At 37.9% G+C, this 27,198-nt stretch overlaps 1 protein-coding gene across 1 annotated transcript in view; it reads right to left on the bottom strand.

Annotated features, from left to right (window-relative positions):
- LOC134531649 (spondin-1) overlaps window positions 1-27,198 on the bottom strand; it is a 174,545-nt gene that overhangs the window by 45,105 nt on the left and 102,242 nt on the right. Inside the window, exons 12-14 of the mRNA XM_063367418.1 lie at window positions 26,677-26,847; window positions 22,907-23,154; window positions 17,672-17,747 (exon numbers count right to left, since the gene is read on the bottom strand). Coding sequence (XP_063223488.1) covers window positions 17,672-17,747; window positions 22,907-23,154; window positions 26,677-26,847 — 495 coding nt within the window. The remainder of the gene's footprint in view (window positions 1-17,671; window positions 17,748-22,906; window positions 23,155-26,676; window positions 26,848-27,198) is intronic.

The following is a 27,198-nucleotide window of genomic DNA, read 5'->3' as shown; positions in this document are numbered from 1 at the left end:
AGTTTTTGTTATAGACTCTGCTTTGTATTTGGCATTTGTTTTGTTTTCGTTTGGTTTAAGTATAGGGTTTGTCGGTTAGACTTTTTTTAAAATGGCTAAAGAAAATCTGAACGTTAATGGAGAAGTTGAAGAATGTACTGTCGTCACTATTGTTGGTGACGGTGCATGTTTGTTTCGTGCTCTCTCTTATTTAATGTACGGAACACACGATACAGCGATGGAGGTGCGTTCAGAAATTGTCAGATATGTGGTTAATGACTGGAGCAAGTTTTCAATTTATTATGACCCACGACAGAAATGGTGATAACTACGTAACATCTGACAAATATTTTGCTGATATGATGAAAAATGCTACTTATGGCAGATTTTGTGAGTTAATAGCAGCAGGATTAATATTCCCATTTAAGTTTTGTAATACCCCAAGTGTCTTAAAGAATAATTAAATAATAAGGTTAAAAGATTTGGAAGCTTTGATTACTGAGGCCCTCAATTAATAACTATAAAAGTCAACAACAGAGGCGACACTAGGAGTAAACAAAGAAAATTTAGGGACTCCCTACAAATACTTGGGAGTAAAAGGATCGTTATTATATATTAAATAAATAAAAACAACTGTTACGTCTATAGACTTCCTTATTTTATTAATCATTGTTCTTTTTTTTTTGATAGATTAAATTTTCCTTAGTAAAGACTGTTTTTCATTGATAAGTGATCTTATTTACATAACTCACAATTACACTTATTATATGATATCCCTTAACGTTATTTACGATAGGGCCGGCCCTGAATGTATAACAAAAATTAAAATATTTAAAAACAAGAATGAAATTAACATTGGTAACTTTAAAGATTGTATTTATAGTCCTTCCAAAACATAATATAAATTTCTTCTCCTCGAACTGCTTTTTTACTGTCCGCTGTCTCAACTGGGTTACACTAATCTTGGGTTCGTGAATAAAAAGATAGAATTATGCGGGTATCACCCGGGGCTGTAGGTAGACGGTGATCAAGGTAGTAGGCCTAATGATGTTGGATTCTGCGCAGGAACCGAGTCCAGAGGTTCTGGCAGAGGATTTTGGCTGCCCCAAACTTGGAACCCTGTCAAAACAGGGTGTTGGTCCTGGCGCTCAGGAGAGGGCGTCTCGTCTCCGCAAACTCGAACCACGATTCGCGGTAGCCACGGAAGTCATCATGAATAATTAAAAAAAATAATTTATATAAAAATACTAAGTTTCTCTACTTTCAACTAAACTACTGACTGGTTAATAATTTTAGCTAGGGACTCCATCCCTTTAGTCTGAGAAGACTACATAATATACGATGTCGATGATTCGCAGAAGATCGCAGATACAAACGGTACCAGTCAGTCCGGAGGCGCGCACCGAAGTCAGTTCAGAGCGGGATATCACCAGAATATCATAAGCGCGGGGTCTCTAGAGAATGGGAGGGGGGTTAGGCTCTGAGCCGAAAATTACCGAGCCCACCCGAAGGTGTCCGGCATAAAAAAAATAGATCTTACTGGAGTGACTGCGCGACTGAGGCGCTATCTTTTGGTGGCGAGAGGAAGTACTAATAAATCGACTAGTGACCGACGAGAGTGTCAAGCTAGGGGGTTAATGGAGTAACCAGTGGTGCCACCTAGCGGCCTGAGACATAAGGAGGGGAGAGAGGTTGTCGTTACCTCCGCGCGAGCGCGGTAGTGTCGGCGCTGCCGACGCCTCACAAGTGGCATTAGTTACCACAGCCGTCGCTAGGTGTCGTTAAGGTGCAGAATCGTAACTGCGGCTGTCAAGCCTGAGATGGCCTTGACTTCGGTTAACGCACCCGAGCGGTCGTCGCTCCTAGCCACTTCTGAGAAGAGAGGGTGGGTGAGCAGGCGGGGGGTGGATTCAAAAAACGCATGGTCTGTGGGACACAAGGCCCACGGGATCCTCCTGTCGTGTCTTGCTGCTAGTGAACCTTATACCGATTCGTGACAGAGTTAGCAGGGCTCAGCACTGCTTCACAAGCTGCTCTTAGCAAAACGGTGACCCGCGAAGAAATAAAGTTACCGGCCCCGACGTGCCTGGAGGCGGGAGAAATATTAGCCAGAATGCTAGCCTAGCATGAGGCTGGGAAAGAAAATCAGCTCGCCTCTGAGAACAGAGGCTGAGGGCCTGGCCGTAAAGAAAATAAGATGAGAGAAAAAAAAATAATATTTCCAAAATATTTCAGATTACAAAATTTTTAAATAAAACGTGCCTAAATCTCTAATTTACGGCACATACTCCCCCGCGTTAAAGCGGAGCTTAAGGGAAAGCAAAAACAAGAAACCAAAAACTTCAGTAGGACGAGTTACCAGGTTTGCCTGTATCCTACTACTTACATGCTAAAACACAAAAAAAAATATTAAACACTCTTATGAACTAATGTGCACATTCTTAATGACTAACATGATTAAATTCATTAACTTAATTAAAATTATTAACTTAAGTGGCCACTTAAACTAACACCTTATATTAAGTTTTCTTACAAACTAGTACCATGGATTTTTATTGTTACTTAATGTTACTACCTAGGTTTTGTATCCTTCAGTTAAACTCCTTATTGAGTCTTAAATATATATATAACTGTATGGCATGCCAAGGCTTAGAGAAAGTAATCGCTCCTATTTTAAATTCGGATGCGCTTTCTTAAGGTGGGAGATGTGCGCTCGTGTCACATACTCTCCGGAACTGGGGTCGGCTAGACTCACAGTCACTGGGGTTAGAAATCGTTGGATCTGTAATGGTCCAGTCCAGCGATACGATAACTTGGCCGATCGCTTATCGATGGCCTTACTCTGCGGGTGTGCTTTGCACATTACCGTGTCACCTACCCTGTAGGGGTTAGGGGAGCGGTACTTATTGTACCTTCTCTGACTTGTTTGGTGAGCCAAATTTAAATTCCTACGCACCTTTCTCCAAATCTCCGTGATGTCCTTGGGATCATCCGGCAGTAGGTCTTCGAGAGACCAAAGATTGGAAAGTGGTGTGTTGGGCTTATAAGTAAACATAATCTCAAATGGGGTGGATTTGTGTCCTTCATGTCGGGCATAATTAAATGCCATCTGTAACCACACCAAATTACTGTCCCATCTTTCCTGCGTATTCGCGTGGAACGCTATGAGCGCCGAACGAAGATTTATATTAAATCTCTCCGCGTGCGAGGGTTTAGGGTAGTATGGCGATGTCGTCACATGCTGTATACCATGCGAGAAACACATGTTCTTGAAAGTTCTGGATGTAAACTGTGTTCCGTTGTCGGATACAATTATGTTCGGTAATCCTGAAGTTTTAAAAATGTGATTTTGTAATGCACGCACAGTGGTGTCAGCTGTAGCCTTACGGAGTGGAATAAGCCAAACAAATTTCGAAAAGGCATCTATGCCCACAAGAAGCATAGAGTGTCCGGATTTGGATCGAGGAAATGGCCCTACAAAATCAATAAAAAGTTTTTGCATAGGTCTTTCGGCTACTTCTGAGGCAAGAAAACCGTACTGTGTATTTTGTGCAGGTTTACTTAGTGCACATAGCTTACATAACTTAACTCGCTGTGTAATGTCCCGGTGCATTCCTTCCCAAATAAAATGGCGTCGGATACCTTGAATGGTTTTATAAATACCTAAATGGGCACCGAGAGGTGAACTATGGTAATATGTGAAAATCATATCACGCAGATTTTGTGGAAGAACAATTTTAAAGTGCCTTGACTGTTGTGTACGTTTTTGTAGGAGACCTTTAGCTAACTTATAAAATTTCGGAGCTGTACCCGCTTTAACTTGTTCAATTATTTTTGCCAAATATGGGTCGGCTTGTTGATGTGTTTGTATGTCCTGAAAAGCTAAGGGGAAATCGGTTAGGAGTGCCTGACACGAAATCTGAGGTTCCTCCTGAGATATTGTTTCGGAGGGGTTCTCGAACATTCGAGAAAGTGTGTCAGCCACAATGTTTTGAGTACCGCGAATATGTTGAATATTAAATTTGAGAGAAGAAATTTTGGTGATCCACCTTCCAAGTTTTCCTAATTGTTTAGGGTGAGCTAACAGCCAAGCGAGCGCCTGATTATCAGTTTCCAATAGAAATTCCCTATGTTCCAGAAACTGTCGGAATTTATCAATACCAAAAACTACTGCTAAACATTCCAATTCATACACTGAAGATGCTTTCCTTTCCTGAAAAGTTAATGTACGTGAGGCAAAGGCAATGGGTTGCCTGGCGCCATCTATTTCCTGATTCAATACCGCCCCTATAGCAACACTTGAGGCGTCTGTTTGTAAAATAAAGGGTTTACTAAAATCTGCCATGCGCAGAACAGGTGGATTCGCTATGGCTTCTTTCAAGAAATTAAATGCCTTGTCTTGTTCAGGACCCCAAATATATTGTGTATTTTTCTTACGTAATGCATTCAAAGGTGCCGCATGCTCGGCAAAATTTGGTATGTATTTGGCATAAAAATTAGCCATGCCAATAAAACGAGCTATGCCCTTTGTGTCTGTAGGTGGTTTGAATTCCCTGATCGCCTGTGTTCGTTCTGGATCAATTGTAACACCTTTGTGTGATACCAAATGTCCAAGAAAAGATATTTCGGAAGCAGCAAATTTTACCTTTTTTGTATTTACAGTGAGGCCTGCCTTGCGCAGTCTTTCAAGGACAAGAGTCAGATGCTGGATGTGTTCCTCAAAACTTTCTGAAAAAATTACAAGATCATCCAAATAATTGTAAACAAATTTAAATTTAAAATCTCCTACTACTTGTTCAAGAAGTCGTGTGAGTACTTGAGCACCTGTGGCCAAGCCAAAAGGTACCACATTATACTGGTAAAGATTCCAAGGTACGCAAAATGCGGTAATAGGTTTTGAGTCTTGCGTGAGTGGGATCTGATGGTACGCCGAATTGAGATCGAACACACTGAAATACCTGGCCTTACTAAACCAATGAAAGGCTGAGTTCAAATCTGGGAGGGGTGTTTGCGGTATTTTAATCTGTTTGTTCAGTTTTCGATAATCAGTGACGAAACGTTGTTCCGTGCCCTTGGGTACTAGAAATGCAGGTGAACTGAAAGGAGAATTAGAAGGTTCTATTACCTTATTATCTAACATTTTCTGTACGTGTTTTCTCATAATTTCCATTTTAGGACCTAAAAGTTGATAAGGATGACTTTTGACTGGCGTGGTATCAGTCAATTCAATTTGATATTCAATTAGGTTAGTTCGACCTAATTTCTTAGTTAGCACATCTGAAAATTCATTACACAAATCTCGAATAGCAACTTGTTTACTGGGCTCGAGATGATCCAGGGACAAAGACTTTCTCTCGTCAGTGTTGGTAGACACATTAGTAACTTGTCCTGACCTTTTATTTTCAGGTTCCACGAATGATATGACAAGATTTTTATTAAATTTAAATACAAAACTTCCTGCTTGTAGATCAATTAAAATACCTGTTTTAGCGATGAAGTCGGAGCCTAGAATAAGCTGCGTGGCTAAGTTTTCTGCCACAAGAAAAGGGAAATTCCAAGTGAATAATTCTATCCTGATTTTCACTATAGCCACTTTGGATATACTAATTGGTTCGTCCGCTGCAGTAAAACAGCGCTCATCCGTGACTTCTGTTTTAAGAACCTGCTTGTTCTTCTGTAATTCCCTAAACAAATCGCCTGAAATAAAACTACGAGTAGCTCCTGTATCTATCAGACCAATAATTTGATTTTTGCCAAACATTGCTTTAGTGTATGGTACTACAGTTCGGACGTGACCGAAAATGTTGTGACACTTACGTTTTCCTTGGTTAGTCAGGCTAACACATGTTTTGCAAATTCTTGTGAATTTCTCAGAATTTTCTTTATGATTAATTTGCTGTGTTATAATCTTCTGTTTGTGTTTTCTGTCTTTTTCTGTGTATTTCTTTCGTTTATTTTTCTTGTGTTTTTGTTTTCCTGTGTTATGCCTTTGTTGATTTTTGTTTTGTTGTTTCGTGTATGGAAAACTATTTGCAGTTTCTGCCTGAGAATCATGCTTATCCACGGACTTCGCTGACCTGTTTCTCTGAGTGTCTGCATATTCGTAACTCATGGCCTGTATACAGAGTTGATCTAGTTCTACAAAACTCCGTGGCCTAGCCTGGAAAACAGCGCGTGAGCGCTCTGCCTGATTTAGTCCGTCTACTATGCAACTAACTATTTCGCTCTCTGATACGCCCAATCTGAGAACCGCCGCGGCTTCTCTGATTGATGCTACATAGTGCGGCAATGCTTCATTACTTCGCTGTAGCCTGTTGTACCATTCCAAACGGTAATTTGTCAAAAGTCTGCCAGGTATAAAAAAATTCAAAATTTCTTCGTGGTATTTGTCAAAAGAGTAACTATTTTCTATAGCTTGACTCGTTCTTTCACTTAGTGGTGGTTGGGTGTAGGGAAAAACTATCTCCAACAACTGTTTGTCAGGAATGCCCCCTTTCTGTCTGATTTTAAGTAAGTGCCTTATGAATTCGATTAATTTATCTGGGTCAAGACCACTTGTTTCTGGAAAACCAACAAGTAATCTCTCGACTGGATGGGCAATTTTCCCATAACAGCTATACTCAGCCGCCCTTGGCGTAACTGGTAATGTTGTTTCTGGTTGATTCTGCGTTGATGGCGGAGGTGGGGGTGAAGGATGTGCAATTTGCGCGGTGGGGATGGTAGGGATTGGAGTTCCTTGCCCGGATGTCAATAAAGAATGAAACTGGGAATATGGATTAAAATATGATTGGTTTGTGGTGAATGGGAAAAATAAATTTTGCTGTGTTAAAGGATGCGGATTTGCAGGCAAGTTACCGGAAAATGTGACACTGGTGATGGGAGCTGTAGAAACATGCATGCCTGAGGGAATCTGAGTGGTGGCTGCTGGGATGGGAGGGGTTAAAACTGTGATAAGTGATTGAGATGTTGATGTTGATGTAATGGGCGGAACCTGCCTTGTTTGACACAAAGATACTTGTGTGTCGGGTTGCCTTATTTCCTGGGAAAATTCCGGATTTTCACTCTCTACATTTCCTAGTGTTTCCATTCCTAGGTTTTCTGCCTGGGCAATGTTGGCCCGGAGGTCCTGTTGAGTTTCTAATTGGGCTGCCCTAGCTTTCAATTTAATTTGGAAGGCGTTTGTCTGTTGCAGACAACGATTTAGCTCTGTTCGATAAACACCATTGAGCACATCTGCGGAAAGTACCACAAGATTTTCCAGTCGTCTGGTGACATGCTCTAATCGCATAATGTGTCGCTTTACATTGGGCAAATTCTCTTCCACATCTGAATAACTTACGAAAACAGCTATGTCGTAAAATTTGGAGCAAGCTATGTTGAATTCCTCGAGTATTTCTAAATTTAGATTATATACTGAGGTAGGTAACTTATCACGTACTGCGGCTCGAAGCCTTTTTCGCAGCTCTTGCGCATTTTCAGTAGTTGGTAAATTACGCAACTGCAACTCGTAACTTAGTTCCTCTACTAGTAATAGCTCCGGAGTAATCATCCTGTCCGTATTCATAGTATTACACAAAAAAAACAATACCCTCTTAAAATTATCTCTTAAACTTTAAACTTAGGTATACACTTAAATCTAGCTTATGATTAAAACAATTGCTTTATTGCGTGGGAAGTATGTGCCTTCATAATTTATTATTATTATTACTACGCGCGTCGGGAAATGAACAGTGTACTCGGGTGTAAGAAGCTGTCAGGTTAGCTTGCACAACAGGGTATCTACAAGGAACGTCACGTCAGCCGGCAGGACTGACCTTGGCGCGCGAAGCGCCTTTAACTAGGTGTGTGGGGGGGGGGGGGAGGGAGTATCTTGTCAAGCGGACACGTCTCTGTTGATAAGCCACGCGCGCGGCCCGAGTTGCGTGGGCGGGCAGCCAGCCAGCTGCTCACAGTGCGCGCTCAAATGTAAACACACAAAACTTATGATAATTTTAAGATTCAAGGGTCAATTTAGCTACTACGTGTATCAGCGGACAGTTCACAAATTACTTACTACAAAAAGATTCTAAGTGACAAAAAAATATAAAAAAAATTTTTTATTCAATTTTTTTTTTTAATTTTAATTTTAGGTATGACCTTTCAAATTAGGTATGACTATAGACGTAACCACGCTCTGCTACCATTTTGTAATACCCCAAGTGTCTTAAAGAATAATTAAATAATAAGGTTAAAAGATTTGGAAGCTTTGATTACTGGGGCCCTCAATTAATAACCATAAAAGTCAACAACAGAGGCGACACTAGGAGTAAACAAAGAAAATTTAGGGACTCCCTACAAATACTTGGGAGTAAAAGGATCGTTATTATATATTAAATAAATAAAAACAACTGTTACGTCTATAGACTTCCTTATTTTATTAATCATTGTTCTTTTTTTTTTGATAGATTAAATTTTCCTTAGTAAAGACTGTTTTTCATTGATAAGTGATCTTATTTACATAACTCACAATTACACTTATTATATGATATCCCTTAACGTTATTTACGATAGGGCCGGCCCTGAATGTATAACAAAAATTAAAATATTTAAAAACAAGAATGAAATTAACATTGGTAACTTTAAAGATTGTACATATAGTCCTTCCAAAACATAATATAAATTTCTTCTCCTCGAACTGCTTTTTTACTGTCCGCTGTCTCAACTGGGTTACACTAATCTTGGGTTCGTGAATAAAAAGATAGAATTATGCGGGTATCACCCGGGGCTGTAGGTAGACGGTGATCAAGGTAGTAGGCCTAATGATGTTGGATTCTGCGCAGGAACCGAGTCCAGAGGTTCTGGCAGAGGATTTTGGCTGCCCCAAACTTGGAACCCTGTCAAAACAGGGTGTTGGTCCTGGCGCTCAGGAGAGGGCGTCTCGTCTCCGCAAACTCGAACCACGATTCGCGGTAGCCATGGAAGTCATCATGAATAATTAAAAAAAATAATTTATATAAAAATACTAAGTTTCTCTACTTTCAACTAAACTACTGACTGGTTAATAATTTTAGCTAGGGACTCCATCCCTTTAGTCTGAGAAGACTACATAATATACGATGTCGATGATTCGCAGAAGATCGCAGATACAAACGGTACTAGTCAGTCCGGAGGCGCGCACCGAAGTCAGTTCAGAGCGGGATATCACCAGAATATCATAAGCGCGGGGTCTCTAGAGAATGGGAGGGGGGTTAGGCTCTGAGCCGAAAATTACCGAGCCCACCCGAAGGTGTCCGGCATAAAAAAAATAGATCTTACTGGAGTGACTGCGCGACTGAGGCGCTATCTTTTGGTGGCGAGAGGAAGTACTAATAAATCGACTAGTGACCGACGAGAGTGTCAAGCTAGGGGGTTAATGGAGTAACCAGTGGTGCCACCTAGCGGCCTGAGACATAAGGAGGGGAGAGAGGTTGTCGTTACCTCCGCGCGAGCGCGGTAGTGTCGGCGCTGCCGACGCCTCACAAGTGGCATTAGTTACCACAGCCGTCGCTAGGTGTCGTTAAGGTGCAGAATCGTAACTGCGGCTGTCAAGCCTGAGATGGCCTTGACTTCGGTTAACGCACCCGAGCGGTCGTCGCTCCTAGCCACTTCTGAGAAGAGAGGGTGGGTGAGCAGGCGGGGGGTGGATTCAAAAAACGCATGGTCTGTGGGACACAAGGCCCACGGGATCCTCCTGTCGTGTCTTGCTGCTAGTGAACCTTATACCGATTCGTGACAGAGTTAGCAGGGCTCAGCACTGCTTCACAAGCTGCTCTTAGCAAAAAGGTGACCCGCGAAGAAATAAAGTTACCGGCCCCGACGTGCCTGGAGGCGGGAGAAATATTAGCCAGAATGCTAGCCTAGCATGAGGCTGGGAAAGAAAATCAGCTCGCCTCTGAGAACAGAGGCTGAGGGCCTGGCCGTAAAGAAAATAAGATGAGAGAAAAAAAAATAATATTTCCAAAATATTTCAGATTACAAAATTTTTAAATAAAACGTGCCTAAATCTCTAATTTACGGCACAGTTTGAAGTTTATAGAAACGGTCATATATATACGGAATCTGGATCTAACGACTATCCGGTAAGGCGATTACGATTCAGCCAAGATTTGTCCAGTGGGCATTTTGATGCCAATCTTCCCATTGCAGCACAGAAAATTACTCGGCGTCGTATGGAGGTAGCTGTAGAAGAACATGATTTTGGAATTGATACACCTTCGCAACTTAAAGTTGATAAGGGTTATCAGGAGGTACCTGTTTTAGAGTGTGAACATTCACCTATGGTATCTTCAATAAATTATGATGAAAATGTAATAAAAAGTTTATTGTCCCAAACTGAGTCTGTGACATTAATAAAAAAAAAAAACAAATGTAGGGCAAGGTTTACTAATTACACACGAAAAAATAAAAAAAGGCACAAAAAAATTATGGACAGACTCTACTTGAATCCCACCGTAAAGCTGTGTATGAATATAAGGAAAAAAAAACCTGATGTACAGAGGCAAGCTGTCGCCACCTACCAGGCTGCACACCCTGAAAAACATAGGCAATCTGCTGCACTATATCAGGCCAGGAATACCTATGTGCATAGAGTGATTTAGTCATGGTATAGAGAAAATACAATTCAGCTCGTATGGAGAAGAAAGTTGCTTTCGGGTTTGGCGTATGACCCAGATATTGCTTATGGAACTGACAGCAGTGTAGTCTTAGGTTCTATGATGTACAAGTGTCAGTGGTGTAACGCCTTGAAGTGGAAAGATGAGACACCTGGCATGTGTTGTAGCGCCGGTAAAGTACAACTTGAGCCGTTTAAACAACTGCCTGAACCACTTTACAGTCTGGTTAATGATTTACACCCAAATCATGTACACTTCATGGATAATATCCGAAAATATAATGCCTGTTTTCAAATGACTTCCTTTGGTGGAAAACAAATAAAAGAAGGCGGGTTTTCACCAACTTTTAAAGTTCAAGGACAAGTCTATCATTTAATTGGAAGTATATTACCGGAACCTGGGCAGGATGCACAGTTTCTGCAAATTTATTTCGTCGGTGAAGATGATAGAGAAGCTAATATTCGATGTTCTAAATTTCCTGATTTGAGACCAAATTTAATCAAACAATTGCAGCTTATGTTACATGAGGTGAACCCATACATAAAAGATCTAAAAACAGCCATTGATAAAATATAGCCTTCAGAGTCATTCAAGGTCGTAATACATGCAGATAAAAAACCAAAAAGAGAACACAGAGGCAGATTTAATGCACCAACGGCAAATGAAGTGGCTGTTGTATTGGTAGATCAACATTTTGACCGAAGAGACATTATCCTCGAAAGCCGAAGTAACTCACTTCAGCGTATCAGTGAGATACATCGAGCTTATGACGCGCTGCAGTACCCGTTGATGTTTTGCTGGGGGGATGATGGCTATTCAATCAACATACCACAATGCGATCCCACAACTAAGTTGCCCTTGAAAAAAAAACAGTCTGTGTTGTAAGTTTTTATTCATACAGAATAATGATCAGAGAAGGAGAAGATAACTATTTGGTTAAATATCGCGCTCTTTTTAGTCAATATATGGTAGATGAATACGCAAAAATAGAAACTGAAAGACTAAACTACATAAAAAACAATCAAGCCAAATTGCGCGCAGATAATTATGTTCATTTAAAAGATGCAATTGGACGGCAAGATACTGAAGCAAATCAGCTGGGACAAATGGTAGTACTTCCATCATCTTTTACTGGTGGACCAAGATACATGCATGAAAAAACGCAAGACGCCATGACATATGTTAGACATTACGGTCGTCCCGACCTATTTATTACTTTTACATGTAACCCACGCTGGAGTGACATAAATGAGCACTTACTTTCAGGACAAAATCTCATGATCGATACGATATTATTTCGCGTGTCTTTCGATTAAAGGTAAAAAAGGTCATGGATTTGTTGATAAAAGAGAAAATATTCGGTGAAGTGAGATGCTATATGTATTAGACGGAATGGCAAAAGCGAGATCTTCCGCATATTCATATACTTTTATGGCTTCAACATCGCATCACTCCGGATCAAATTGACAATATAATTTGTACTGAAATACCTAACCCCGATCGTGATCCTGAGCTTTACGAAATTGTTAAAAGTAATATGATACATGGCCCCTGTGGAAGTTTAAACCGAAATTCTCCATGCATGAAAGATAATTCGTGCAGCAAACGTTATCCTAAGGCTCTTATTAAGGAAACTCAAACCGGTGATGATGGTTATCCGCAGTACAGGAGACGTTCTCTGGATGACGGTGGATTCTCTGTCAATATAAAGGGTGTTACAATAGATAATCGTTGGGTGGTTCCTTATAATCCAGTGCTATTTAATCCAGTGCTATTAAGAACATGTAACGCTCACATGAACGTAGAGTATTGCCATTCAGTGAAGTCAATCAAATACATTTGCAAATATGTTAATAAAGGGTCAGATCAGGCTACGTTTACTTTAGAGAATGGGAAGGATGGGAAGGATGAAGTTACAACCTACGCAAGTGGTCGATATATAAGTTCAGCTGAAGCAGTTTGGCGAATCCTTGAATTCCCAATACATGAGAGTTTTCTTACTGTAGTGCACCTTGCTGTCCATTTATAAAATGGACAGATAATTTATTTTATTGAGCAGAACTTGTACGACAAATTGAGTAGTCCTCCTACAACTACACTCCTCTCCTTTTTCTATCTGTGTAACGTGGATGACTTTGCAAAAACATTGCTATACTCGGAAGTCCCTGCGTATTACGTTTGGAACAAGCGATAGTTTCAGAGAAGGAAGAGAGGAGTGAATGTTGAAGGATGGTCAGGGGTCAAAAAAGAACACATTCTATGTAGGGTTTATACTTTTCATTAAAACAATACAGAATGCTACCACCTTCAAATGCTTCTACATGAGATCAGAGGCCCAATTTCATTTGAAGCATTGAAAACTGTAGATGGTCACTTACATCCCACTTTCCAATCCGCGTGCAAGGCTCTAGGTCTACTCGAAGATGATCGGCATTTGGATTCATCTCTTGAAGAGGTAGCACTTTGTCAAACACCGCATATGACTGGAGAGCTTTTTGGTATCATTTTATTGTTCTGCCAGGTTTCCGACCCCTTATGTCTTTGGGAATAATACAAAGAATACCTTTCTGAAGACTTTAAAAAACAACTGGAAAGGCAAGGTGACGTGGATGTAGAGCACTCATCGGACCTGATATTTAACAAATGCCTGTCGGTATTAGAGGATGCCGTATTATCATTAGGCGGCCGTCCTCTTAAAGATTATGGATTACCTCAGCCAATAACATCAATACATTTTGAAAATAGAGAGTACGTGAAGGAGACCAGTTACGATACAGTGGCCTTAGAAGACACAGTTAGAAAAAATGAAGCATCCTTGAATGACGAGCAACAGGAAGTATACAATAAAATTATCACAAGTGTAGATGCCAATTACGGTCGAATATTCTTCTTAGTCGCTCCAGGTGGAACTGGCAAAACCTTCCTTATTAATTTACTTTTGGCGAAAGTAAGAAGTACTCACGACATTGCCCTGGCCGTGGCGTCGTCCGGCATAGCTGCTACATTACTCGAAGGTGGTCGAACTGCTCATGCTACTTTTAAGTTACCACTCAATTTAATCACTGCCGAGACTCCCATTTGCAACATCTCCAAACAAAGTAATTTTGCTGAAGTTTTAAAGAGTACAAAAATAATCGTGTGGGACGAAATTACGATGGCTCATAAAGGTAGTATTGAAGCCTTAAACAGATCACTAAGGAATATAAGGGGTAATACAAAATTAATGGGTGGCGTAACAGTTTTTCTGGCCGGAGACTTTCGGCAGACTCTACCAGTGGTGCCAAAAGGAACCAGAGCTGACGAAGTAAAGTCGTGCATTAAGAAATCTAATTTGTGGCCCCAGGTTAATATTCTTAAGCTCTCTAAAATATGAGAGCACATTTGGGCGGGGATGAGTCTGCTGGTAGATTTTCAGATCTCCTTCTTAAAATCGGTAATGGTGATTTTCCATCGTTTGATGGAATGATAACCATCCCGGAAGAATTGTGCACAGTTGTTACTACGGTTCAAGAAATGCTGTCTAAAGTTTATCCAGACATTATTCATATACATGACAAGCCTAATGAATGGTTATGTGAGCGTGCCATAATTACTCCAAAGAACGATCAAGCAGCAGCTATCAACGATATCCTGCTCATGTCGTTTGAGGGCGAAGAAAATGTCTATACTTCGATTGATACTGTGGTTAATACAGATGACGCTACTAATTTCCCTGTAAAATTTTTAAATTCATTGAAACCGCCAGGTTTGCCTTATCATAAGCTTATTCTGCGTGTGGGCGTTCCATTTATGTTGTTGCGAAATTTTAAACCACCAAAACTTTGTAACGGTACGAGACTGCAAGTGAAAGCGTTACATCGCAATATAGTGGAAGCCACTATATTAACTGGGTGTGCGAAAGGGGAAACTGTATTTATACCACGAATCCCATTAATACCTAATGATATCCCGTTCGAATTTAAACGATTACAGTTTCCCCTAAAAGTCTGCTTTGCCATGACAATAAACAAGTCTCAGGGGCAAACTCTCAAATTTGCGGGTTTTGACTTGAGAGAACATTGCTTCTCTCATGGACAGTTTTATGTTGCTTGCTCACGAGTAAGTTCACCCAATAGCTTGATAGTTTTAGCACCTAATGACAGATTAGTTAAGAATATTGTGTACAAAGAAGTTTTGTAGGCCCTAATTTTTTACACACGCTAAACAAAAGTAAAGCCGCAAAAACTATACCTAATTAATAATAATACTTCTTAACGCGAGCGAAGCCGCGGGCTAAAGCTAGTCAATTGATAAAATTCCTTTTTTAATAATTGATTTTTTTGATGATTTTTTAATTTTTTTCTGAATTTATAGGTAAATAATTACAGATTTCGTATTGGGCGTTCTGGCAATAAATACTTACTGCATTCTATCGGGATAAAATTAAACTAATATTGCGACAGCATGCTCTAGCAGACGAAAACAAGATGTCGGCAGGGCACTCTAACAGACGAAAACAATATGTCAGAAGGGCACTCTAGCAGATGAAAACAAGATGGCGGATGTGACATCATACTAGTCGTCGATATATATATACCTTGGCATTAGTGGTGGAAGGTCAGTTTGTCGGTGGCTTCCGTGGAGAAAGGATCTGTCGTAATTTTTATTTTGTCCTTATCAGGTTCAAACTGAAGATTCCATGATGTAAGTGCGTTTTTTAATTAATATTATATTAAAATTTGATTAATTAATTTTATAAATTAAAATTTTTTCATAATATTTTGGTTGATAATTATGGATTATCAATATGGCGGCTGTGATGTAATCCAAGATGGCAAAATATTTTTTGATTTAAAATTTTTAAATTATTTTTTTTATTAATTTATAACTTTTTCCGATATTCTAGCATAAAATAAGAACTTTCATAATGCCGTCCATAACAAAAATTGCAACGTTCTAGAATCCAAGATGGCGGCAGTAATGAAACAAGCAACGATGGCGTAATACACAACCAAGATGGCAGACGTTTGGAAAATAATGTTTCTAGAATCCTGGATGGTGACCGTAACTAAATGCTGAACGATGATGTCTTAATAAAAGAAGGCGGAATATTTATTAAAACTGAATTAATTAATTTGTTTTAAAAATTTTAAGCATTTCATTAATTTTAATTGGCTACTAGAATTTTTGGCGGATTTTGGCGAATTCTGGCCAATATAGACAATTTTTGAAGGTCAAGTTCTAAGGTCAAAGTCATCCAAGATGGCTGCCGTGACATTACAATTAAAGATGGCGTCGACAATCTTAAATTCTCAGCCTGAATACTGGGCTCGGAGAAACCACTTTATACATGATTTTATGGCAGTAACTAATATTGCAACAATAATGCACCACTAAAATACCAAACCATCGAGAAAATATACCAGGATATAGAGGAAATGTGCCGTGCTCCATTTGTTCCAACACAAATAATAGACAGATTCAAAGAACAGACCCTGGATGAAACATATGCACAACTGTTAATTCGCAATACGGGTGGAGAATAAAAACAAAGATTTAAATTTTAATTAGCACAGATAGTGGGAATGGAAACGATAACCTATATACCACAGTATTTACAAACATGATAAAATTACAATGTACAGCATGTCATTGGCTTTCTAACCCACAAAGAGAACGTTTGGTCTATACATTCAAATATTTATCTGTATTTGATTAAGACAAACAAATATTAACTTCCGTAACAGAATATTTGATTAGCCTAACAAACACAGAGATGTTTGATGATTTAAACAAATATTTGTTTGTTTTCGGAGATGCTTTCTTTTTATATGTACCTTCCGCAACAACATATATCGTTGACCTAGTCAAATTTAACGTGTAACAAAATTAATTCTTTACATTTAACAAATATAGTTGCGTGAACGAAAACATTTTGTTGGGTGAAAAAAACCTTTCATACAACAAAATATTTATTTGCAAAATCTGTATGTATAGGTACTTTCCGCCATATACGAACAAATATATTTTTGAGGTAAACAAACTTGTATCTTAGTATATTAACAAGAAGATACAGCAAAATAACAGAAAAAATAATCATTGAAACCTTGATTCGTATTTTGGTTGTGCTGACTATATAATTTATTTCATTAATGGTGCTTTGTAGGGCCACTAATAAACAGGCGCGAAGCCGTGAAGAGGGGGGGGGGGGTTGAAATGGGGTTATAACCCCCCCCCCCCCCCCGAGACCTAATTATTTTTTCTTATCTGAAAGCAGGTTAGCTAAAAGCCTGGGTGTCTTACTGCTATTACCGGCCACTGCACTGGAGGGGAAGAGTAATCGAGCCCTACCGATTCTACTTCCCTTCCCCTACCCCTGTCACGAGCAGTAGCTATAAGGTTGTGACGCCGTGACGGGCCCCAAGTTTTCAAATATCTTACACCTATTGTATTTAACCAGCGCGGTAATTATAAGCAGGTGGTAACTGGGTAATTCTTCAAACTAAAGCTAATTGTATCCAGGAATAGGCCAGTTTTGCCGAAACCCAACCATTTTTATTCCTTTTTTTTTGTATTGTCGAGCTTCGAGCATGATTTATGATTTTGAGTGGGACGTGGACAAGGCACTTGGATTGATTAAAATATCCTTAATTAATTTCTTAATTCATCACTCAAACAATTTTTTATTAAAAAATTAATAATATTTTTACCATTGCAATATTTAAAGTTAAGTACCGAAAACTGCTCAAATAGCACTATTTTACACCTTAATATCCAAATTTTTCCGGGGAAGGAACCCCCACCCTCCGCTTTAATAGGGGGAGGGGACCATGCTTCTAACCCCCCCCCCCCCAATTCAGAAATCCTGGCTACGCTACTGCTCATAAACAATTTATGAACGGTTTTGTGCAAAAACGAAAACAAGGGAAAGTTAAGTTAATAATAAATGTAGGGAAATTACAGCGAAAACAAAATTTAATATGAGTGTAGTAAAATGGACTTAATGAAATGTTCTTGTTCGTTCATGACACTGCGTGTGAATGTCGTATACGCGACAGTAGCGTAGTTCAAGTCGCACGTACCGCAGGGGGGAGCTCGGCACTTCTTTCTCCTCAGCAGCTTCCTGGGACAGGCTCGGCCGCCGTTCACGGGTGAGACCTGCAGCATCACGCCGGCAACATTGTTATAAGCCAATTGCAGGTTATTAGGTAAAATTGAAAAAAAATAAAAATCATCATTCAATAATAAGTCAACACTACTTATTTGTGCCTACTTTATTAGTAGCGGACATTATTAGAAAATGAAATGACTTGATTTTTAATTTTTAAATTAATTTTTCAGTGTTTTTTTATATTTAAGCTACCTTAACATTTTTGCCACAACGAGGTCTTTAAAACGGTAACAAACAATAATCATGTAAATGATACTGGATAAGTAATCAAACATATAGTATTTGAGAATATGGCCATATTGCTTTAGGGAAAATTTGGAAAGCCAAAATCAGAAGAAAAAAACTGGGATTGAAAACCTTATCCTCCAGAAAGCGAGTCCAGTGTCTTCCTACGCCTTCGAGCTTTTTCATAAAGTTTGTTTAAAAATCATAGGTGACAATTACAGATAATTTTGTGGGTAGGTACTAGTCAATTAAAAAGGTACTAAAAATATATAGATGGTTCCGTTTTCGTTTCAGATATGTCAGTCAATACGTAAATGCCATTAAGTTGGCTATGATATACTGCCATAAACGTGTGTTGTGGTTGTGGTATGGTATATGTTAAATATGTTTACTATGAGAATAAACATAATTATTGAAAAGTTTTTCAAAGATTATACCACCCTTACAAAACACTTAGCACTTGCTGCAAATGTGCTTGCATGAGTACACTAAACGCTGCTGAAATATTACCTAATTATAAAACTGTTGGGAATAAAAAGTCTGTAAATCGGATACACACTAAAAAAAAAACACTAAATTGTAAATAGTTATTAACGTTATTTAGAATTCATAAAATATAATGTATAAAATTTGTGTCTTTAATTATTTTTTTTGTTTTGTCTGTTGGTTCCAGAATCATTTGAAAATTATTTGACGGATTTTAATGGAACTTTATTTTTTTAAGATCTTTGGCTAAATTTAACACTAGGCTATATAATATTACAAAATTTTCCCTCTAAGGTAGTGACAAATTGTTTTAAAATAGTTTATCATATCTTCGAATCTTATAAAGTATAAAAAAAATTAATAAGTATCAATAATAAAAATACCAAATTAAAAAAAAAAACCTTATTACCATTTTGCTAAATTCAACCACTAAATGATGTAAAAGGGTTCAGTTTGGTTTCAGGCAGAAAAATGCATACTTACTGAATCGAAAGAACTAGTGGTAAAATCTAAGTAGGAACAACATGCATTTAGCGTTACGTATTATATGTATACCATTCTTTACATTTTCTAAATTCATTCGTTAAGGGGGTGAAAATAAGAAAAGTTTTGTGTTATTTAAAAAAAATGGTATCTCCGAAACTAATAAATTAGGGCGTTAAATAATGTGAGAAAATAATGAATATACCAAGAAATTACATTATTTAATTATATTTTGCAATATTCCCCTCCATCTCAAGGTATCTATAACGGGTAAGTTTGGTTTTAAGAAGAAAAATGCATACTTGTGAATCTACTTGAACTAGAAATAAGAAACTAAGAATGAACAAATGAACAACCTGCATATAAAAATAGGCATTGCTTTTATTCTCTCTCCAGTTTTCTTGTTTCGACTGTTACGGGGGTGGAAATGGTTTAAGTTAGTTTTCATAGAGTTAGAACAAACTCGAAAAAAAAAAAAAATCACATGGGAGGCAAGAAACTGAGAATAAATAATCTACATCATGATTAACGTTTGGGTGTTTTGATCATTTTGGAAATTATACCGTAAAGGGGATAAAAAAAGGTAAATATTTGGTTTTAAAATAAATTATCTGAACCAAATCAAGAGGGACGTTAGACACTAAGTACGAATAATATATCTAAATAATTAATATTGTAGCACGTTTTTACACTTTTTCGAAATGTTATCCTAACGTTCAAGTAAAAAAAGGGAAAGTTAGTTTTATAATCAGAATGTGATAACAGACTGAGTAAGTCGCACCTGTGTTTCCGTACTATGTGCGTCTCTGCCTGAGGACGGGAGCAGATAGCAGTTCCCGAAACGTCGCTTGTTTCTGTTTTGGTAAAACTATTGTATTTTTTTGTCTTTTCGTTTTGTCTTGTTTTTGTCTCGTTTCAACTGTTGTGCTGAATTATTTTGGTTTCAATATTTTTGTGTTGTCATTATTTGTTTTTTTTTTGTTCACTTAGTAATTTTTTTCTTTGTTTTTCTTTGTTTGTTGACCATATTTCTGTTTCGGAATATTTTGTGGTGTTTATATTCTTGTTGACAACAGCAATTGTTTGCTTAATTTTGTGTGTTTTTTGTCTTTCTTGTGTATTTTAATTTATTTTATTTATTAGTTTTTCTTCAACAGAAAAAGTTCTAAGCAATGGCGTATGTCCAAAAACTAAATCAAGTCAGACTGAGTAAGATTTACCTAAACAATGTGTTTCATTGCTAATTTTTACTATTTATCGATATTCGGACACAAATGGAGTGAAAATGCCCGGAATGGGTACTGGCGGACAGCGAGTGGTCCACTCGCTCTGAGGAATTAATCCGCGCGTCTCCACAACAGTGACGCCGAAACAGATGGCGAGTGACTTTTGTTTAAAACGCTCTATTGCGAGCGGATTTTAAGCTAAGACATTATTACCAAAGAGAAAACCTGGAATAAGCAGTAAATAAGTGATGTAAAATTTGAAACTGCAATTGTGGAGACTGTGGAACTGAAAATAATTCAGGATAGCTGTAATAAATAAAAGTTAAATTTTAATGTTAAAAATTCTCTATGATAAAATAATTTAAAAATAATTTTTAAATATCAAGTTCTCTTTTAATGAAAAATGCAATGAACAGTAACTTAATTTAATTAAATGTTCAGCAAATGTGTTGCAAAAAAATTTTGTTAATAAAAGACCTTATTTAAGTTTGAAAAAAGTATTGTAATTGAAATATTTAAAGCTGAAGTCTTTTAAAAGAATAAGTATGTAATCTTATATTTGAAGATGAATAATTAAGTGTAATTTTGTGTTCACAGAAAGCGATCTCATTGGTGAGTACGATAGTACTTCAAGACCTTGTGTTCAAGCATGAGAATATGTTGAAATATTATGTTTGTTTCAAAAATAGTTAGAAAATAAAATTATTTATATGAAAACCACTTCTCTCGTTCGTTATTAACAACTACACTCTAGTGTTGCATCTCCTGGGGTACAGCACTGGGCAAGAAAATAAGTATTTTAAGCTAAATAGACTTGTTATGAATCAACCACGCATCAAAACGGTGTCAGGATTTGATCGAATAAATCAATATATTATTGGTAAAACGTAATTTTTTTTCCGAATTATTACGGTTATAATTTATTACAGAATTCCAATATGTTTGACATGATATATCAAATAGCAGAATCCAAAATGGCGGATTTTACATCAGATGATGATCTGGTGATTGACACTACTGCATTATAGCGAGTATAAATGAAACCAGTATGGTTGTAGCACACACTAGCAGACAATGTGTGTAATACATGACACTAGCACTCCTAGTAGCAAGTATTTAAAATAAATATGATGACTCAGCCTCTAACAGGTGCTGCTATTATTCCTTCACATTAAAATTTTTCATGTACGGATATGAGTTATTTTTATGTAAAATTTATTTAAGTATGAGTCTGGTTTATGTCTTGATGGCCCTGTGTTCATAAGTGTATGTTTTCCATACCAGAGGTCCGAACTATCATGGTATAATCACCTCGCTTATAATGTATTTTGTATTAAAAATATCAAACAAAAATTTTGGGCAAAATCCTAAAAAATCAATAAAAATTGGTTGTCTGTAAAGTCGGTTTACGGTTTACGATTGTTTAACGTGACAACGTCATAACAAAACATTGATGAAATGATTGCATACTTTTATAAATAAAATTGAATAATTTTTATTGAATTATCACTATTTTGTATGGATACAAAGGAGTGAAATGAAATCTACAATTTAATTGATAAATTTACTTTTATTTGCACTCATTAATTCAAATATGTTTATTACTTTAACGAAGAGATTATTTTAACTATAACTTTTATACGTGTTTGCTATTTAAATTCAAGATCGTCGAGAATGTTTTACACTTTTTCGCAATTACACAATTAACGACGAAGTTTGTTCGTCGTGAAATTAAACGTAGAATTTTATAAAAATGCCCTTGCAGTTAATAAAATAAGTATTAGTAAGTTAAAAAAAGAATTTCGGCTTTAATCTCCAACCCAGACGCTCGTGGTGAGCTGGGGTCGAGATTAAAATTCGTCGAGAATATTTTACGTTTTTATGTCTTCCAGTGCTTAAAATGATATGCAATTGTGGCCCCGGGCACGAAATTTTATTTATAATTCATTAATAATAACGCCCTTCATGATAAACAAAGGAAAATATGTATTAACGAGTGCCTGGTTGCCACGGAAGCGGGTAGATATCGCGATTCGTTCGGTTCGCGTCCGTCACCGTAGATGGCAACACCGCAGGGGAATAATATTATTTCGTTTTTATAATACGATTTTATAACAAATACGCATCCCAAATACACCAAACTTATTTATAATATGTTACAATATTTTTTAAAACATTGTACAAAACATCCCGGGTGTAATTTGAATTATTATGTGTAACTGTAAAACACCATTGTTCGTAAAAAAAAGTATTTGAAAATTCAACACTCAATAGCTTGACGAAGTGATTAAAACGCCATCTCGTGTCGAGACAAACTACTAGCATTCAAACCGCAATGAAAAATCCTTTTGGCATGGCAACTTCTATACGTTTTTATATTCACTGCTTGCAATTAATTATGACAGACTAATACTGAAATGAATTTCCTGACGAACGTTACTTGTGCCGTCCATATTTATCTTTACAGATGGTTTTACTGTTCACCAGTTGACAATTTCCGGTGAATTCATCTGCATTGTTCTAGCTGTGAAGTCATAGATAGTTTATGTGCAAGTTCAGGAAGGACGAAATATAGCCATCCAATTAAAATTGCTCACATGATTTGTAAATAATTCTCACGCCGCGAGCTGGATATTCACTTCAATATACAAAACACACAACAAAGTAGTTGTGATGGGGAAGGTTGCATGGAGGATATCACGGATGCGCGCTATGCCGGTCCTGACCTGGATGGTCCTGGTGCGCTGCTTGTAGCCGGGGCCGCAAGAGGCGCTGCAGGCGGACCAGCGGCTCCAGGCAGACACCGCGCAGTCGAGCACGCGCCCCGTCAGAGACGTGACGGAGCTGTGCTCGCGCGTGGCCTTCAAGAAGGGGTAGTCCGGCGGCGCCAGCCCCAGGCGCTGCTCGCTGGTTATCTGGTTGCCCGCCTTCAGGCCGCCGAACGGACCGCCCTCCGTCGTCGCGCCGTCCTCCGCTGCAACACGCCGCGCTCGCACTGCCCCGAGGTGGTGCCAGCAGCCTGCCGCCTTGCTACCCGGTGCGCAGAGCTTCAGGGAAAACAACGCGATTCCAAAACTACTCAAGATATCCGAGCGGGGTCTGTTGCGAAATGCATTTAATAATTCGCTCAGGGCCGAAAAGTACTTTTGAATTTTGGAGATTTTAAACTGTGTTTTTATACTAGTTAAAATGGCTGAAAGGCGTGTTCTCAAAGTAATTTTTAGGCGTAAAACAACCGGTACAGATTCTTGAAACCACTTAAGGGACTTGTATTACACTTTTATCTTAACTTATATTCCATATATTGTTACGGTTACCGCTAAAATTTCATAGTTGTCGCATGGCTGAGGAGAAGACTGCGCGCCAGTTCACAACCTTGCGCTTAGAGGCGATACCGTACTAGAAGCACCAGCGAGCGTCGCACTTATCATCCCACCTCAATAACACATCTACAACCCTAACTAGACAGGCCTCTTAAGATGTCTTTCCAACCAGATGGCTGAATCAATGAACGATGGCATGGCCTCGACAAAAACTTTATTCTTATATATTTATATCTTATAAAAATGATAACACAATACATATCAAAATTTTTCAAAGTTAAACAATTTCAAGAGAAATTTTCTGAATTTCGTAAAAAAAATTATATTTTAGGCCTTTTGACATAATCTTCCTATTTGCGTGTTAAAATTTTGGCGTCTCTTTACCTATGTGTTTTTGTGTAAAGTAATTTTACTATTTCAGTTTCTTAATTTGACTTACATAAATTTATTCAAAAGTTGTTTGTAAATACACATGCTTTATTTAGGCTCAGATAACCAATTTCGTAGCTATAAACTTATTACTTAAAAATTTCTTAATTGGTTATGTATCAGAATGTTTTCATTTGTCTAATCACAAAGCAAATCACGTAGCTACAGATTTTACAAGAATCATAAGTAATTCCTATGGGAACTGGACACGGTGTAGGAATTGGCATTATCGAAGTCTGCCATCTTGGATGATCTTGACCTTAGTCTTAACTCCGACAGCCATCTTGGATAGCCTCAACCCAGGCCACTGACTTGGTTGACGCTATGGTCGTAATCTTGGCTTTTAGAAAGTTTGAATATCTTGGATTCCTGAAAGTCCCACCAACTTTGATTCTGTCATCTTCGATTCTATAACATTCCTCCATATTAGATAACGCAGTGTCCGTCAACTTGGCCGCCATTTTGTCGTCGTCTGTTGGAGAAGCCTTTCTTGTTTTCGTCTGTTGGAGGTTGCCATCTTGTATTCTTGTATTGGAGGTCGTCATCTTGTTTTTGTCTGCTGGATGCCGATATCTTTTATTCTACCCTTTGTTCCTAGAGTGCCCAAATGTCACTCAGATTCGTGAACGTTAGGTCGTTGTTCAACTACCTACCAGTTTTTTTGTGACCCTTTTATACTTATTTTATTAAAATTATTATACAAAATTATCAGAAGCGAGGTGATTCAAACCACGACAGGTCGACCTCTGATATGAAAAACTTACGCTTTTAGTCACACGGCCATTGAAATATATACTAGAATAAGCATTAAATATAGGCCCTAGTATTGATGTAAAAAAATACATAATCAGCCTTGAAATCTTTATAATATGACGGAAAAATAGCAGCATTTTTTGGGGGCAGAGCCACCATATTTTTTTTAAATAGGTGCTTCTATAAGTGCAAGTGTCGCATATTACACACATAATTTGCTAGAGTGTACTAATGCCATATTGGTTTATTTTTTACCTGCTATGGTATAGTAGTGTTAACCAACAGATCGTCAACTGTCATAGAATACTCCATATTTTCAGCAATCTAGGCCGCCAATTAGATAATTCGTAATTATCAAGAACAATTATCGTAAAATATTTTAACAATAATTTTCAAGAATAGGGCCTACATATTAATATATTGAGAGATTTGTTCAGTTCCCAACCTTAGTTAGATTCCTTGCATATTGGTTTATTTTTACTTTTTATATTGCAGTAATCTACCTTAATAGATCGTCAACTGTCATAACATTCGATATATTGGCCGCCAAATTGAAAATGAGATATTATCAAACAAAAAATGAAAAAAAAAAAAATCATAAAATCATAAAACAAAATTGTGTTTAAATGTATACTGACCAATACGATCGATTTGCGTCCTGAGTTTCACCTTATGTTATGCAAAAGATTAATCTTACAATTAAAAATATTATAATTTATATAATTAAATTGATGAAATATCACCAAAGCAGCTTCAATACTCTCTAACAGCCATCCGTAAGTTGCCGATGTCCTATTATTAATTATTTTTAAATGTAAAAAATATTAAACAAAAATTTTGGGCAAAATCCTAAAAATCAATAAAAAAATTACTTAATAATTAGATAATTCCCGGCATGCGTTGCAATGCCTCAATCATTTATTAATAATGTAATTTTTTAAACGTATACTAAGCATCACCCGACAGACATTGTCCTGCCCAAATGTACTTTTTGTGAGATATGGATATGGCGGTAAGTATTTCTACGCTGGACATTTAGTATCTTCTCATTATACATACCCCTCCTCTTGGGCACGCCACTGCCGTTACCAAAAACCTTTCCCATGGTTACGCAGAAGGCAACAACAATGCAAAAGCCCGTTGCCATGGAGGCTAATTATCAACAATGCTTAGTTTTTTTTGCTTTTAAAGCATGTTTTTTTTTTAGTTTTTTCTTAACTCAGAATCGAGATAAAATATCCAATTGTGAATCCAAACCATCCTCAAGGTGTACTGGCCGGCCTTTTGGTTGATTATTTTTTATTCATTCATTTTGTAATAATTAAAGTCTCATAAAATTTATGTTGATACAAAATACAACTGTTTTATAAATTTTGATCGGAAAACTTTAAGAATTGATGCAAAATGCTCTTCGAAAAGAAGGTATTCTCTAATTTTCTGCCTAAAGTAAAAGTAGTCTCCAGGCTTAGTGGTTGTTTATTTAAAAGAATCCTGTACTATAATGTAATACGATTCACTATAAATTGCACAGACCTGGATATAGTAGAAAAATGAATGATGAATAATGAGTTTTTATCAATCTAAATTTAATGTTCCAATGCCTTCAGCTTCTGTGGTCTCAATTCTATAGGATATCTGAATCAGCACGCCGAATCTCAGAAAACAAGGAAGTTATGAACTGATTTTTATTCACTACGATAATCTCCCGAAGGCATGAGGGTACATTCCCTTTGATAATATTGGAGATCCGAGTCAGAATTCAGGTGGGGTCAAAAACAGATTTTACGCAGTTAGTAATAGTGACGGATGTTTTCGTGTGCAGGTAGGTTTTCTCGGAATACTGCCCTTTTCGCCACCATTCATTCCCTCAATGCTTTATTCTCAGCTCATCAGCCATCATCGACTATAATGACCTCGAAGTCATATCATTTCCCAATTCGAGTGCGGGTAAACTGCACTGTCTGATGCGCTGACGTGCGGCAGCGCCCTACCTGTGACTCCAGCGCACATCTGCTCGCAAGCATCCTTGCTGTTGAACTTGTTCCTGTTGCCGCGGCAGCCCCCGAACTCGAACTGCTGGCAGGACTCCGTCTCCTTGTCGTAGAACCAGCGGATCTCAGAGTTGTAGCACGGGCCCCTGTCCTTGTCCATCAGACATATTTCTGCGCACAAATCACCCGCCATTGAACTTCATTCACTCTTTCCTCTCATTCATGCAACATGCACAGAGAAAACACAACTTTATTTGTTAAGGCACATTAATTTAGTTGCTGCTGGGGAATAACGTGTCTAAATTGCTGTGTGTGTTTGTTAGGCCGGGGGGGGGGGGGGGGGGGGGGGGAGGGAGGAATTCTCTAATGAAGAAAGGGAGACATTTTATAAAATTATTATAGTTTTTTTTGTGAAAAGAACTTCTAGAACATTTCTTTCTGTAGACTATAGTTTTTGTTAAAATTTATGTTTAATATGCCGAAGGCTTGAACTCGTATATGTAAATAAGAACGCAGTATCAA

Source organism: Bacillus rossius, chromosome 5 (genome assembly GCF_032445375.1).
Source record: "Bacillus rossius redtenbacheri isolate Brsri chromosome 5, Brsri_v3, whole genome shotgun sequence".
In the NCBI taxonomy this organism is placed as follows: domain Eukaryota; kingdom Metazoa; phylum Arthropoda; class Insecta; order Phasmatodea; family Bacillidae; genus Bacillus; species Bacillus rossius.
The sequence above is the reverse complement of the archived record's forward strand: the minus strand, read 5'-3'. Positions and strand labels throughout refer to the sequence as shown.